At 37.0% G+C, this 17979-nt stretch overlaps 1 protein-coding gene across 1 annotated transcript in view; it reads left to right on the top strand.

Moving 5' to 3' along the window:
• The window catches only part of LOC150094128 (cytoplasmic dynein 2 intermediate chain 1-like), a 193168-nt gene that overhangs the window by 161254 nt on the left and 13935 nt on the right, over positions 1-17979 (top strand). Inside the window, exon 11 of the mRNA XM_090412407.1 lies at positions 6105-6282. Within this exon, the coding sequence (XP_090268533.1) occupies positions 6105-6282 (178 nt within the window). The remainder of the gene's footprint in view (positions 1-6104; positions 6283-17979) is intronic.

The raw sequence follows: 17979 nt of genomic DNA, 5'->3' as shown, positions 1-17979 counted from the left end.
AGGGAGTCCAAAGACTCATTGAGGGAGAGTGTTCCAACAGCATCGAATGATTGATCCCATCCAACTACTAACCACGCTCAAACTTGCTTAATTTTTTGCAAGAGCCATTAGTAGCAGAGTTCTCTCCCACACATAATCAACTTTATGTGTGGGAGAGAACTTCTAGGCAGAACCAAAAACTCATGCAAAACACACAGATTGAATTCAGGTAAGTACACCTTTAAGTTTGCTAACTTGGTCACGTGAATTGTGGAGGCTGTGAATCCAGATATTCTCACGGACTTCCTGAGATAAGAAACTTCCCCGTTTACCTAAGGCTCCAATATTCTAAAATAATCCCCTGAAATGATGGAGGTCTGAGAACCAATGTCTATCAGAGCCTTACAATATTTCCCACAGACTCTTCCCTCTACTCTCATTCCACATGATTGCCCTTTTCGTCTTTGACCTCTGTTCCAAGTCCTATTCGCTTATACATGGGACCTAGGCTCCTCATTGTAACTTTTGTTGGAGCGCCTCTTACTGCTGAAACAATTGTGGGCAAGGTGCCCAATCTTGTCACAATTGTAACATCTGGATGGTTCTCTTCTTTCATTCTGATCACTGGTCCTTCTTAGATTTGATGGATGTTCAGAGATGTCCTGTAAGGTCACTGCTGTCAGTTTCTGCATAACTGAGTCCAGTCGATCAAGCTGAGGCTTTTGTAACTTCTCCACCTCTTTGCGAATCAGCTTTGTAGTTCCTTCGCTCATGTTGCTGGATGGCTCTGGGGTTCTCATGGATATTGCTCTCAGTTGTTTCATTACTTCGTCTAGTCTTTCCATAACAGGTTGCTGGAGACGTTCTACTTCCTGTTTAATTATAGATCTGACATTACATAATTCAGGAATGGTTTCTGTTAATCGATTGATTGTCTCAACACCATTTCCCTCACTTCCCTTTTTATTCTTGGACTTATCCTTCCTCTCCCTACTTTCTTATTTCTCAGCCCTTTCATATCAACCCCTACTGGGACTCCTTGTAACCCTAAATTTTCACCTGCCATGTTATTCCTTTGCACTCGTGGGTCTTCTTTTTGTAGCATCTTCCACAAAACTTAGGTCGCCACGTGCCATATGCACGTGTGACCGCTTGAGGCAACTTACTAATCCGGTGTCTTGCCTGCGTACTTTGACCTTATAATCTCAGTTGGTTATATGCAATTTACACAGAATTCTTTTATATCAATTCTAACAGAAAATATGTATATAACAAATTCATTGTCTAACATACAATTTAGTAAGTATTTTACACAGGAATATTCACAAGTTTTACACTAATTATGGTATCCAATATTTGTCAGGCTATATACAACATACTAAAATACAAGCATATCCTTTTCAAGGGTTTTAACTTGTCAAACTATGAATGGAACATTCCTTAGTGAATTGTTTTCATTCACAATTTAACAAAGACAAGTGGCACACGACTAGGATATGTTTATTATGAGTAGGGATTATGTAGGTAATAGTCACTTTGGATTCCTTGAAAGGTACAAAGGTACAAATTAGGATTAATAATTCATATTGATATGGATAGGATCAATAACAAAAAAGCTGAGAGAAAAATGCATAGTTATTCATTTCAGTAAAATTATGTCGGCTACAACCATGTTAGGAATAATTACTTTAATTTCCTGATGTTTTGACTTTCAAATTAAGGTTATCATCTGTATTACATTTCAAACAATATGCCAAAGTATTATCAATGATTTAATCAACCATTATTGTACTGCCCTGACCTCTAGTTAAAAAAAAAAAAATACATCAAAGCTATATTCTGTTTATAATATCATCAAAGAACAAATTCATATAGATAGTTTTAATACAGCAAAAGTAGTGGCCTAATTCATAATTTAACGAGCTTCGTTATTATAGTTAAGATCCTAGATTACTTCCAGTCCTGATTATAATCAACTCTTAGACCAAAAGGTTATGTGGGTAGGATATGTGTTATCAATATTCTTGGGATTTTTAGAACACTATTATTGTTAAGATTAGGGTGGTTGATAAGAATTTCAAATGAAATTCTTATCAGCCACTCTATGATGGCAGCCAGTTTCAGACGACATTTGAATGCGTTGCAGAGATTGTACTTTTTTAGAGTTCTAGCTATATTTTCTGAGGTGTCCCAGATATAACATTGATAGCATTACTATAGTCAGCAAGTTGAGAGGAATGTGAGAAAATAGGAGGAACAATTATTCATTGATATTTTTTGGCATTCGAACCATTGGAATGAAGTAATACGAGTTGCCTCTATGTACGAGCAACTCATATATAGAGGCTAATGACTTTGCATCACTTGCCTTAGTATCCCATAATGCAAAGCACATATCCTTACAGACATTTATAATGCTATGCATTATGGAAAGGATCACTACCCAGGTCAGTTTTGACCGTGGGAAGAGCCCATGGCTATGCCCTGTTTATAAATGGTGTCTCTCCAAGGGACGTAGCCAGAATGAATGGAATAATTAAAAAAATCAATAATATCAGTGGGGAGAAACATTTTTTAATAAATTTAAAGTTTCAGAAAGAGGGATATTGTTAAAAAAAAAAAGTAACATTATTATTATTATTATTATGTGATGCCTCCAAGGAGTCCAAAGACTCGTCAAGGGAGGACACCTCCTCTACAACTCTCCATCTCCACCACCCAGTCCATCAACTACAATGAACTGCCATTATCATCCTCACCTACATCAACATCATGCTGCCCACCACTAGTATTTTTTGTCTGTAAATTGCGTGTACACTCAAGGCTGATTTGTCTGTATGCAGGATGAAAAACCCAGGTTCTCAGGAGAAAAAATCCTGCTATCTCCATATGAGATCAGCTAACTCACCTTCAATTGAAAAAAAAAAAAAAAAAAACATATAAAGATTCTTCTCACCATGATGAGAATCAAACTTAGACCTTTTCCAATCGACATTAAAACTTTTTAAAATCATGGTTTTACATTAAAACCATGATTTGAAATGAGTGGAATTTTTAATATATGATGAAGAATGGCCTATCAATGGGATTAAGGATTTAGCTAACTGTTTGGCTAATTTAAAAGTAGAGAAGTCAGTAACATCTCTATGAGACAGAGGATTATTAGGTTAATGAATGTTTGGCAATCCATATATCTGTTGGGGGGGGGGGGACTAAACAGTTTAAAGTTTTTAACTATTTCAGGAGGAGGCCAAGATGTGACATTTGTATGAAGTTTTTTTAATATTTTCTTTTGAGAATTGGTGTGATCATAATCCAGTGGTTTGTAGGTAGTGCATTCTCTGGGCAACATTTATTTTCTATTATATTCACTGACAAGAGCTGATAAGTAGCACTACTGTAGCATTGATGACCACAGTATGCTACCCTTATCAGCTCTAGAGATGGTTATGCTATTGTCTTTATGTAATTTACAGAGAGGGAATTGGCTGTCAGAGAGATTTCTTCTAGGTATCGAAGCTTGAGAAAGGATGTTGGCAATGGTAAAGTTGTGAATATCATATTCTATATGTAGCATAAAGCCTAAAGATGAATTTGATGTAGTGCTACTGCAAAGCTCTGGCCAAGACTAAGGATGTTAATGGCTGTTTCATTGAGCCTTTTAGATGGCCTACAACAACTTGAAATGACTGACTCTGCAGCTGAGAAAAAGATCTATGCAGATTCTTATATTTCTTAATGTGTTTAACCAGATCTTCTCCATTGATTGCAATGCCAAAAAAAAGATCAAATTAATTGTTGCTCATATCCATCTCAGCATGCTGATTAAAGTAATGCTATCATTGTTCCTTGTATTCAAAGCACCTTGGAAAAAATAACCAGAACTCTAAAAAAGTATAATCTCCATGCTACATTCATACCTCATCTGAGGCTGGCTACCCTCGTCTTCTCTCCCAATGCTCCTCTCTCTCTCTCTCTGTTCCAGATGTTTCACAAAATACCTGGTTCTTGCAACTTCTCATATTATGGCCAGACTAGGAGAAAACATTAGCCTAGAACAGTGTTTCTCAATGTGGGGCAACTTGAATATTTTGGGGGGCAATTTGAAAATGTACATGTACATATTTATACATATTTATATTATAATTTTTCAGAACTTGGCTGACTATTATGCTAGGGGGGGGGCATCAAAATCTTTGGGACGTTGAGGTGGGGCCTGATCCAAAAAACGTTGAGAAACACTGGCCTAGAAGAACATAAGAAATGCATCTGCCACCATAAATATGGTCAGTCATGGCTAGTTGACCATACCTTGTAACAGAATCAAACGGAAGAAAACTACTATGCTTTACCACAACAAATACAAATTTGAAAGATGTTTTTTTGGAATCAGCAGCAACCTAATCTTAATAAATATGGATGTATATTAAACTTGCCAAGATTTGGGAAACTTTCATTCTTAGGCTCCTGTCCAACAACTAAGACTAGCCAATAGTCTCTATAGAGGGCACTTCTCATAGGACTTTAGACTTTCAGTCTATTTTTTCCACTTATTGTTTTGTGTGTGTTTTTGCAATCTTAATATTGTGTATTGATGACTGAAGTGTAATACAGGATTGATTAAACATGTGTTTAATTATTTATATGTTCTAAATTGTTGATTGCACATAAAGAGTAAAGTGATAAGATAGCTTGAAATCACTGAGGGCTTGAATCCAAGTATAGCAGGATTCTCTTTGTGGAGCATCATATGCTATTTAAGGGGAAAGACCATGTTTTAACAATTTATTTATATATTATTACAGATGCACTGAATTGTTGCAAGGGAATAAGGATTATGTATACACACTGGTATAATCTAAATTTTGCAGTGGTATTTGTACCCGTTTACTATTTGAATTGTGGCAGATTGATTTGGATGAATATTAGTGAATAGGCACCTGTTTTAAGACTATTATTGTTTAACTTACATGTTAATGATATTGGAAGCAAGGATAGTAGTTTGTAGATATGTAATGTTTTCATTGGGAGTGAAATGAATGTTGTGTGTATGTATCCAAGAGGATTATTTGAATTGAGTAGATGTGTGGGCACATGAGTGAGACTATCATGTTTTTTTCCAATGTATAAGATTTTGAAATTTGGAAGGCAAGGATAGGATGATGCTATGTTCATTTGGTTTGGTGTAGTGGCAAAGCTTTCATGGGCTTTATTTGGACTACTGTGTGTAGATTTGGCAATCTGATTTTCAAGGAGATGAAGAGATTTTGGAAAGGGTCAGGAGAAGATTGACAAAAGTGATTATCATATCCAGCCATCCAGTTTTTTGAGAAAATTAAAAGATTTTGAACAAGGTTTATAAAAGGATAATTGAGTATTCTTGTGTCTTTGGAATGTTGGGTAGAGATATCATTTGATCGTTGATTTGGAAGGCAAGGATTGGATAATATATATTCATCCATCCTTATTTACTATTTGTCAGAGGTCCCTTACATATTGCAACAATTGAGAGGACAATATTTAGGTTATGATTAATGTTGGCTCTCCTCATCATTAACCCTAACGTAAATATTGTCCTCTCAATTGTTGCAGTTATACAATTATACAAGGCCTTTATCAAGCCACATTTAGACTGGTACATACAGATTTGGTTTAAAAAAAATGAAGAGACTCCAAAAAGGATCTAGCAATTAAGGTTTATAGTGTCAAATTATTGTATATTACTGAAATATTAGTTAGCAGTACAGATGAGCTTGGTAGATAGGGGAAGGGGAGTGATGGTTTGTACTAGATTAATGTAGAAGATATTTTTCATAGAGCAAAACAAGGATGAAAGAGGCCATCATCCCTGGAGATTGTATATAAAGAAAGAGAGAGAGAGAGTGTGTGTGTCAGGTCGTGAGGTTCACATTTTTGTTCAGAGAGTGGTAGTTGATATGATTGCATTGCCTGAGATTGTAGTGAGTGCAGGAACTGTAAACAATAAGGCAGTTGATGAACATCATATTTGATAATGAGAACATTCCTCTCATAATAAGTCTTTTTACTCCATGTAGATCTGGTGATGAAATTAATAATAATAATTGATATCTGAAAACACTGATAATTTTTGTAAATTTCCACAGAATGTCCTTTGATGATGTGGTCTACTAGCACTAATGGATCTCCTGTTCTACGTGTTCAGTGGTCTGCAGATTTACCAAGTGTTTTCTTTGTGCTGGATGCTTCATCTGTAATACACGTCTGGAATCTGTTTAGAAACACATCTTTTCCTATCCATAGCTGTCATTTTCCTTCCAACAGGTATGTAATTGATATTTTTTAAAAATTAATTGTAATAAATTTTATGAATCGTTATCCCTTAAGGTAAAAACAAATAGTCATAATGTATTAGAAATGGTAATAAGAATGTTGAATGTTTTTTATTGTGTTAAAAAGATATAACTGTGCAGCATCGATAGGAACTGTAGTAAAACACACTGGTATACATAGTAAAAAATATATATTTAATAAATTATAACTATTTACACAGATGTTTTGGTTTAAGTATCTTAAACTATATTATAAAGTGAATAATGGGAAATTCATAAATAACAATGCAAGCACATGTGGAATTGGTGTAGTCATGAGAGCACTAGGTTAATATTATACTTATTATGATCTGATATAGGTATGTGTGTGTGTGAGAGAGAGAGAAAAAAAATTAAGATAATCTCCCAAATTTTGTGCATAGGCTTTCCATCATTGAGATTGATGTCTGGATGGTGAAGACCTTCAGCACTTTCTTTGAAAAGGCATTCAAATTTCTGTTGCTTCTGTTTGTGGTTATGCATATTTCTATTTTAATATATTTTAAATATTAACTTCTAGGCAGAAAACCTTTTTTTTTGTTGTTAATTTCAAACATGAAAGGTTGGTAACCTACTACAGCACATTTAATACTGGGAATAGGATAGGTGTAGTTTTAAAAATCAAGAAAATCCTGCTTAGAGGCCTAATTAACTCTTACTCTTCTTCTGTGTTCACTTCTCTCTCCACTCTTGTTCTCCTCTGCTAAATCTAACAGATAAGCTTAGGTCTAGAATTCTTGAGGGACAAAGGTCTTAGGCAACATGTAACAGAGGGAACAAGAGGTTCAAGAGTTTGGGATTTGGTTATAACATCAGAAGAGTTGATAATAACTGAGATGACATCTCTCTCACCAGTTGGAGAGAGTGACCATATGGTTTTGACTTGGAAAATGAATAGACATGCAGGAGTATCAAAGAGACGGGAACTTATGTGGAATTATAATACAGGTGATTATAATAGTCTTAGATGTCAACTTCGGGAAGTTTCATGGAGGGAGGAATTGGAGGGCCGGGATATCATTAGTGCGTGGGATATTGTGAAAGAATATTTGTTAGCAGCAATGGTAAGTTGTATACCACGAGTGAAGAAGAGGACACAATTTGGAGTAAAGTGGATGACAAACAATATTAAACAGGAATTGCATGTGAAAAGGAGGCTATGGAAGAGATATAAGGAGACAGGTGAAGAGAGGATGCATGAAGAATATAAGGCCAGAAGAGTGACTAGTGTGGTAAGGAAAGCGAAACTGGAATATGAGAGGAGATCGGCCCGAAGATCCAAAGAAAATCCTGTCAGTAAAGCTTTGGGACTGGATGGTATTTCACCACGAGTTTTGAGAGAATGTGCTAGGGAACTGACAGTGCCTTTAACCTGGCTTTTCAATGAAAGTCTGGCTTCGGCAAAAGTGCCCAGGGAATGGAAGGAAGGTAAGATAGTGCCATTGCATAAGGATGGTAACAGACTGGAAGTGTCTAATTATAGGCCAGTCTGTGTGTCATCAGTAGTTGTTAAGATCTTGGAGAAAGTAGTGAGGGACCATATACATCATTGGGCAGATGAAGGTAATGTTATCTGTGAGAGTCAACGTGGATTTATGAAAGGGCGCTCTTGTTTTAGTAATATGCTAGCCTTTTATAATAAAGTTACAAGAACATTAGATGAGGGAAAGGCATATACTGCAATTTTCTTAGACTTAGCAAAGGCATTTGACAGGGTGCCACATGATAAGCTGATATTTAAGTTGCAGTACATGGGTCTGGATGTCAGATTGATCAGCTGGATTCAGGATTGGCTGTCTGATAGGTATCAGAGAGTTGTGTATGGTGGAGCAGTTTCGAGGAGACAGAGGGTTACAAGTGGGGTCCCACAGGGCTCAGTACTAGGACCTATATTGTTTAACCTTTATATCAATGACATTGCCAGTGAATTGCAAGGGGATATTCAGTTGTTTGTGGATGATGCGAAGCTGGGAAAGATTATTAGTAATAGTGCAGATGTGGTAGCCCTGCAAGAGGATTTGAATAAGCTAGATAGATGGGCAAATGAATGGGGGTTGTCAGTTTAATGCAGCAAAATGTAACGTCTTGAGGTTTGGGAAACATCGATGGGATGCTGCATACTCTATGGGAGGAGTTATACTGGAGGAAGTAGGGGAGACAAGAGATCTGGGGTTGACGATTGATAGAAACCTGAAGTTTAGGGGACATATTGCAAAGGTGGTGAAGGTAACACAGAGGATTGCTGCAATTATGAGAAGGACACTGACCTGCAGAGATAAGAGGGTGATCATTCCGTTGTAGAAGTCTCTGATCAGACCACACTTGGACTATTGCTCTCAGATTTGGTCTCCAATATTTGAAGGGGATAAATTAACTGTGGAAAAGATACAAAGACGGATGACAAAGATGGTTTCAGGACTGTACAAGGATAGTTATGAGGATCGCCTGAGGAATGTGGACTGCAGTTGGTGGATAGAAGAAGGAGAGGTGATATGATTGAGACTTTTAAACTGTTGAGAGGTGGTTACAGGGTTGACACTGGGGAGTTCTTTCGCTTGGTTGAACAGCAGGAAGGAGTGATGACAAGAGGCCATCCCTGGAAGTTACGAAAGGAAACTGTGAGCAAGAGGGTGAGGAGTGGTTTCTTTGCGTGGAGGGTGGTTGAGCTGTGGAATGCATTGCCTGATGGAGTGGTGAGGGCGAGAACGGTCAATGAGTTTAAGGAGTGGTATGATAGACTTTATGTTCTTAGGAAGGACCTCCCACAATGAGTCTTTTGACTCCATGGAGTCTTGAATAATAATAATTATTGACAGTTATTTATAACTTATTTTTAATGGTATTAACAACACCAAACAATTTTATCAAAATATGTTTTATTAACTGCTTATATTTCGCTGAATTTCAAATCGACATCGTCAGAGCACAACACAGCTAGTATATGCGACAGTGAGTAAGTGAAACAATACAATTGTAATGGACAGATCTAAAGTCCTATTTTGGCACATTCTAATGTTGTAAAAAAAAACAAAAAACTTACAGCTATGCGGGAATTGCTCTTATGATAACAGTCTCCCAAATTTTTGACATATTAATGCAACGATATTTTTATAGTACCCATATATAAAAAAGCAAAATAAAACTGAATATGAGAATTATAGAGGTATTTCCCTACTGAGTGTTCCTGGTAAGATTTTTGCAAGCATACTTGAGAAACGTTTGAGAAGGATTGTGGAAGAAAAGCTTGGTGAAGAACAAGCTAGATTCAGGCCAAATAGAGGCTGTCAGGATCAGATCTTCACTTTACGACAAATAGTTGAAAAATCATGGGAATATAACAAAGATCTGTATTTAACTTTTGTTGACCTGGAAAAGGCATATGTCAAGGTGCCAAGAGAGAAGCTATTCAATATGTTACAGTTATATGGTGTCAATGGGGCATTATATCAAGCAATACTTAGTCTTTATTTGAGTTGTAAGTCAGCAGTTAGAATTGAAGGAAGTACAGAAAGATGGTTTAATGTTAAATCTGGTGTGAGACAGGGATGTTCGTTATCCCCTCTGTTATTCATTATCTATATGGACCACATTATGAAGGAAAGTGGTATTAAATCTGATATCAAAATTGGAGATGTTAATGTCAGCTCTTTGCTTTATGTGGATGATGTTAAACTTCTAAATAAATCCGCTACAAGTCTGCAAGATTCCCTGACTAAATTGAATAACTGTTGTAATAGACATGGTATGAAGGTTAGCAATAAAAAGACAAAGACAATGAAAATAGGCAGAATCGTTGAAAATTTCAACTGTATTGTGAAAGGAGAATCTGTGGAACAAGTAAAACATTTCACCTACTTAGGCACGATTTTTAGTGAAGATGGTAAATTAAATATGGAAATAGAAAAAAGAATCAACAAAGATGGTATGGTAGGAAGTCCATTGAATAAATTCATATGGAATAAGAGAGAAATTAGTCGGAACTCTAAATTAGCTGTATACAAGACGGTGTTCAAACCGGTTTTAACTTATAGATCTGAGAGCTGGTTCAGAAGTAAAACACTTGACCAAAGACTAGAGACCGCAGATATGAGAGTATCATATCTGCGGTCTCTAGCAGTACCATCAATCTGGTTGTAGATTTTTCCTCTCCATGTAAAGTAACCTGCATACATAGTAAATTTGAATAATTCAAAGACATCAGGGCAAAATTTAGACTTGATCAAATCAAGTGTCTATAAGTGGTACATTGGTAAATAAAGAGGTGACATCAAAACTAATCATGTCTAAATTTTTAAGCATATGATTTTTAACTACTGATTTCAAATGGACCAAATTTTTTACAAAAGTAGAGTTGCTAGTAAGGGGGTAAGAGACTTGGCTAACTGTTGGGCAAATTTATACATGAAACTATCTATGCTGTTGACTATCTATATATGTGTTGTTGACTATCTATATCTATGCTGTCGACAACTATCTATAGGGTATAAGGGAGGATTTAAAAACATTTACACACAGAGCCAGAGCCATTTATTCTAACACTACAGTTCTGTCCACATAACTCAAATATCTATGCCATACTTTCCTGGCCAACAGCTACAATTCCTACAAAATAAATAAAATACTACATTGCCCTATGTAGTATTTTCTCTGTCTGTTTATAGATACTTCTCCCTCTTCTAATACACAGGAACACAACATTACCATTTCTATTCCTTATGTCAGAGGTACATCAGAAAAGATAGCCAAAGTACTAATGAAACATGGCCTTTGCACAACATGTTAAATTAGCATGATCCGCTCACCTAAGGATAAACTTCACTCTCTAGCACACCCTGGAGTGTATAAAGTTCCTTGTGACTTTGCTTACTATGAGCAGACAGGAAGATCTGTTAAAATCTGCTGGAAGAACATAAAAAATACATTTCCTACCATTATTATGACAAGTCAGGACTGGCAGACCACCCCTTCACACAGGATAAGATGGAAGAAAACTAATGTGCTATCTAGAAGTCATTACAGATCCAAGAGATTATTTTTTGTGTCAGCCATGACTATGAAGAATTCTTCTAATCTGAACAAATATGGTTGCACTAATTTGCCAAAAATTTGGGAGACTGTTATCTTATGAGCAACTCCCACATAGCTGTAATTTAAAAAAAAAAACATTAGAGGGTGCCAAAATAGGACTTTAGATCTTTTGTCCATTTTAATTGTATTGTTTCACTTACTCACTGTCCTGTATACATATTGTATTGTGCTCTGATGATGCTGATTTGAAATTGCGAAATATAAGCAAGTTATTAAAACGTCTTTTTATAAGTTTGTTTAGTGTTGTTAATACCGTTAAAAATAAGTCATGAATAATCGTCAACACCTAAACTCATCTGTTAGAATCTGAAGAAAGCATTATGGTTCAGCTAGGGAGGTAGTATGTGGGTTATTTGCAAGAATAAAAAAATCTCTTCATGGCATACTCAAGAACTTCCTGGAAAGTAAGTTAATGTGTGCACATAGAGGGGCGGGGATATAAGTAAACTAAGTTACATGTAAAAGTAGCTAAACAGAAGTTGTGGAAAGACTGAAATGAATACAAAATATATATATCACAAGGTGGCAATATGTTCTAGTAGCTATTGAAAAGCTCAAAAATGGAGAAAAGCATACTGTATAAAAGGAATCAGAGATGAAAAAATAACAGAAATTGAAGATAAGGATATTCTGACCTGGAATAAGTTACCTGGAAAAAATTTTAAATGAAATCAGCATTGACAGAAGTGATAGAAAATATTCAAGCAAAACACAGGTACTGATATATACTTGTGTTTTGATACTTATATGTAGGAGTACATATCAGTATTTGAGATAGAAAAGGCTATAATATGAAAGTGTAGCTGATATTCTGATATTTAACCAGAAATGCTCAAATATAGAAATATAAAAATTTTAAAGTAGCTATGCTGTGTAGTTCAGAAGGCATAGGTCAGAAGGTTCAAATTTCAGGTGATTGGAGTTCAGCTGTCATAGTATCCATCTGAAAATTAGACAAGAATCTCCCTACTAAGCATTTCAGTTTTTTTTTGCAAGCATATTTGAGAAGAGGTTAAGAAAAATTGTGAAAGAGAAGAAAAAAAAAAAATGGTGAAGAACAAGCTACATTCAGTCAAATAGGGTTGTCAGAAACTTTTTAAAACAAATAATTCAGAACTTATGGGAATATAACAAGAAAGTCTTCATTTACTTCAGATTACCTATGAGGATCTGATGCTGCCAATTCATTTAGTGGTGATTTTTCAACATTTATAAGTTATTTATATATTTTTTATTTTAGTGCAGTTATATCACTTCATTTTCTTTTAACAACTTCAGCAGGTAAATTTTAACAACTACCATAGCATGTTTAGGATTGAGCAGCCATAGTTGTGGAACCAGATATAAATATTGTGTTCAGAGATCTATTATCTGGTAATCAAGGTGATTTGGCAGGTGTAGTGGGGAAATCACAACCAACATATGGCTTGTATAGGACTGGCTATAGACCTAAATATGAACTGTTGTGTTCGTTTACAAATGCCAGAAGTATCAGAAATAAAGGGGATGAAATGGTTTCAGTGATTGAGTTTATTTGCCCAAAATCATTGGAATAAGTGAAACATGGTTGAACGAAGATGATATCGTAACCGGAATAGAAATGGAAGGGTACAGTATTTTTCATGATGATAGAAAGGGCAGGAAGGGGGGGGGTGCTGCTGATGATAGCAGGGGAATTAAGTCCACATAAGGTAGACATGAAAGGGGGAAATAGTGGCAATGGATGTGAGGCAGTGTGGTGTAACATGAAGGTTTAGAGGAAGACATATTTAGTTGGATGTTGCTATAGGCCTGGAAATGTATAAACAGCTTGGATTAGTGAACAAAGGAAGGGTAATTATTATGGGTGATTTTAATTATGGTGGTATAGATTGGAATGAAGAGATAGCATTTGGGAATAAGGAAAGTGAATTTCTCGAGTTCTTGAGAGATAACTAACTCAGGTATCATGTAAAGAAAGGCACACCAGGATCTAGAGTTCTAGATCTCATCATTTCATCAGAAGATGTAATTGTTAGAATGATTTCACATTTTCCTCCAGTTGGTGAAAGTGATCATGAAGTAATCACCTGTGTTGTGGCTAGTCATATGCAGGCTTTTGCGAGGAAAGGATATATATAGAATTATAAGGCTGGTGATTATAACAAGCTTAGGAGACAACTTCGAGCTATAACATGGAGCGAGCAGTTGAGTGGTAAGGAAATAAATGCTGCATGGGAACTTACAAAGAAATACATAACAGCATCGATGTACGAAAAGGCCAAAAGGCTGAATAAGGTTGGTGTAAAATGGATGAATGTGGCACTTAAGATGAAATCTGGAAAAAGAAAGTCCTTTGGAGGAAGTACAAGATGAATAATGGTAATCAGTCACATGAAGAATATAAAGAACAAGCCAGGAGAGTGACTCAGTTAGTAAAGAAAACAAAAATAGAGTATGAACAGAAATTGGCAAATCAGACTAAGAAAAACCCTAGAGAGGTTTTTAGGTATTTTAGGTAGAAGGAGGAATGATCATGGAAAGATGAAGTTAGAGGATGAAAGTGGTAGAATGGTAACTGCTGCAGAAGACATTGCTGAGGTATTCAGTGATCAATTTATAAGTGTGTTTCATCCTGATCAGGGTGGAATCATGAGGAACTTAAGTGTAGAGGACATAGGAGAGGATAGCTTGATTGTGAGTGATCAGGAGGTATTTGAGGAAATAAATAACCTTGATCTTAATAAGATGATAGGATTTGATGAAACACCACCATGCATCTTAAGAGAATGTTCCAGGGAACTGGCAGTAGCATTGGCATGCCTGTTTAACAAGAGTTTTGCAACAGCACAGGTTCCAAGGGAGTGGTAGGAGGGTAAAATTGTTCTACTGTATAAAGGCGGTGATAAGGCTGTAGCTTCAAATTATAGACCAGTCTGTATATCTGGAGTTGTGGTGAAGGTGTTGTAGAGATTGGTGAGAAGTAGGATACAGAAATGGGTTGATAACAGCAGTATTCTCTGTGGTTATCAGCATGGGTTTGTTAAGGAGAGATCATGTTTCACTAACTTATTTATGTACTATAACAAGGTGACAAATACCTTGGACAGAGGAGATACATATACAGTGGTGTACTTGGATTTTGCAAAGGCTTTTGATAGACTGCCACATGACAAGCTCTTAAATAAATTGAAAGAGGTTGGATCAGTGACTGGTCAGATAGGTATCAGAAAGTTGTATATGGGGGTGCAGTATCTTGAAAGAGAAAGGTCACTAGTGGTGTGCCACAGGGGTCAGTTTTGGAGCCATTGTTGTTCAATTTGCATGTTAATGATATTGGGTTGGATTTAACTAGTGATATCCAGCTGTTTGCAGATGATGCAAAACTGGGGAGAGCAATGCACAGTCAGGCTGATGTTAATGCCTTATAAGAGGACTTGAATAGATTGCATGAATGGGCAGGTAAGTGGAACTGTCAGTTCATTGTTGTCAAGTGTAAGGTTTTGCGATTTGGTAAGAAACAATGGGATGCAAAGTATACACTTGGTGGGGAAACTTTAACAGAAGTAGAGGAGATGAGAAATCTAGGAGTGATGGTGGACAAGGACCTAAAATTCAGGGACCATATTGCACAAGTTGTGAAGACATCACATCGAATAATGGCATTGATCCAGAGAACCCTGACATGCAGAAATAGAGAGGTTATGATTCCATTGTATAAGGCCTTGATCAGGCCTCATATGGATTATTGTGCACACATTTGGTTGCCGGAGTGTATAAGGACAGGGAAACTAGAATTGTAAAATTGGAACATAGCAGGGATGGCCTCACATTTCATTTCTCCAGCCACTAGCCTTTCGGGGATAGTGGCTGGAGAAATGAAAGAGTGTACATTACATACATACATCTTCAAGGCCAACCTTTCCTAATTGGGTTGTGGGGGCAACAGCTGCAAGAAGAACTTCCATTGGTCATGATCCTCTGCCACCAAGCTCAGGTGTTCTGGTGGGATTCCCAAACGTGTCCACCCAAGGTTTTGGATATAATCTATCCAGCGAGTCCTTGGCCTCCCACCCTCTGGCTTGGAAAAGAGGGCCTGCTGAGGGAGCCTCTCTTGTGGCATTCTGACCAGGTGCCCGTACCAACGTAACTGTGATCTCTCAACACGGAGAAGCAGCTGTTGAGTATTGAGGGTTTCCCGAATTACAGAGCTTCTGACTCTGTCGAGTCTTGTCAGCCCCGCAACCCCTTGAAGGAACCTCGTTATAGCCGTTTGGTTTCGTGTCCGCATTCTTTCGGTCATTACCCAACTCATGACCATAGGTGAGGATGGGGACATAGACTGTATTGAAGACAGCCAGCTTTGCCTTCTGGCTTAACTCCCGCTTCAATACTACGGAACGGCCAAGCTCCCACAATATTGAGCTTGCTAAGCCAATTCGAGTATTTAGCTCTACCTCTCACTTTCCATCACTTTTGAATATGGACCCAAGGTATTTAAACTTCTCCAGCTGCCTCAGTGGGACTCCACTCACATGTAGGGTGCACTGGAATGGTTGTCTTGAGACCACAAATGTTTCAGTTTTGGCCACACTGATCTTCATTCCGGTGTCTGCACAAACAGCTACAAACCTATCCAGGGTCTGTTGGAGGTCATCTGTGGAAGAGCTAAGCAGAACTAGGTCATCTGCAAAAAGCAGACGTCCAATGCTACATCTTTTCTTACACACTCACTGCCTTGGCTGTGCCTATCCATCCAGTCCATAAATATTATGAAAAGGAGGGGTGACAGAACACACCTTGGCAGAGACTGTGAAAAGTTCAGACTTTGTGCTATTTACCCTGACACAAAACTCTGGGCATTCATACAGGGACTTGATGGCAACTAATAGTTGGCCATCCACTCCATACTCCTGTACTACTTGCCAAAGCTTATCCTGAGGAACCTGGTCATATGCCTTCTCCAAGTCACAAAACATGTGTAGACATTCTTGGCATATTCCCAAGATTTCTCAGACTTGCCTTAAAGTGAAGATTTGGTCAGTTGTGCTTCTACCATTATTGCTTTCTTTTTCCACAATGAAGTTGATCCTAGGAATTGGCTAATTCTGCAGACTGAAGATGCACTAAAAGTTTCTTTGGGACAGATCCAAATAACTTTGCTAGAGAAATGTGAGGGCCACATTAGTACCTCTGATCTGTTTGTGTATTTTGCAATTAAGTTCACAGTTTACTATGAATCTAATAATAATAATTCTGCAGGACAGGTTTGTGTAAGGGTGTGTTTAGAATGATCTTTTCAGAATTCTCTATAAAGAAATTAACCAGGAGATTAGGAAGAGAGAGACTAAGGCTGCGCTTTTACTTCTCTTTATTTACAATGTTTTTTCTTTAAAATACTTTGTAGAACTAGTTAATTTCCTTTTGATATTTCAATCTTGTTACAGTCTAGATTCATAAACTGTGAACTTAATTGCAAAATACACAAACAGATCAGAGGTACTAATGTGGCCCTCACATTTCTCTCACAAAGTTATTTGGATGTGTCTCAAAGAAACGTTTAGTGCATCTTGAGTCTGCAGAATTAGCTAATTCCTAGGATCCACTTCATTGTGGAAAAAGAAAGCAATAATGGTCTTCCACAATGTACTAAATTGCTAGTTCCATAGATACATCCACAAAAGCTGCATTCCATTCCCCAAAACAAATATGGCATATTAAAAACACTAGCGAGCAGGCTGGAAATCATTTACTCTGATAATAATGCTGTCATAAGCAAGCTCAACTGCATATATCCAGCACCTACACCAATGGCTGTAAACCCTGTTAGATTAGTAAAATACTAACCCTCATCCTTCCATCTTCTTAACTTATTCTACAGCAAATCTTTGTCCCAATATGTACCCCTAGGTAGCTAGAGCTCCAAAGACATAGCAATCTCTTCATTCATATAACTGCCCTAAACACATATAACCTCCTTTTTTTGTGAAGCTGTTAAAGTGTCAATAAATTTTGTTGCATGAAACCATCTTAAATGTAGATACTTCTCATCCTCACACCTTTAGTTCATTGGCAGAGCACACTTTAGGATTGACTTAAGCTTTGTGTTTTGTCTCATTTTAGTCTTATATATACAGGGTGTTCGGGATAAATTTGACAGTTTCGTAAGGAAAAAGAAAATCTTCTTTGTATCTATTAAATTTAATGAATTGACAAAAAAACATTACAGGCAGAGTTAATTACAATACTATCAACAAGATTTACTCAAAATAACCACCATTAGCATCGATCACAGCTTCAATTCTGCTTCGGAACCTCGAACAAGCTGATGCTACAGTCTCCCTGGGAAGGGCCGCAAAAACTGTTTTAATTTTATCCATTAACTGGGCTTTTGTATTACTGGAAGTGCGATTGGTGTCTTTTTCAACTGCGCCCCATACAAAATAATCCATGGGGTTAAGGTCTGGGGAGTTTGGAGGCCAAACATTTGGACTGGTGAAGTCGTAGAAATTTTCAGACAACCATTTTTGACTTTTCCCAGAGGTGTGGCAAGGGGCCGAATCCTGCTGCCATACATACGGCC

Source organism: Typopeltis vanoorti, chromosome 22 (assembly GCF_054136105.1).
Source record: "Typopeltis vanoorti isolate ZY-2024b chromosome 22, IOZ_Tvanoo_1.0, whole genome shotgun sequence".
Lineage (NCBI taxonomy): Eukaryota > Metazoa > Arthropoda > Arachnida > Uropygi > Thelyphonidae > Typopeltis > Typopeltis vanoorti.
This window is presented reverse-complemented; position numbering and strand designations above follow the sequence as displayed.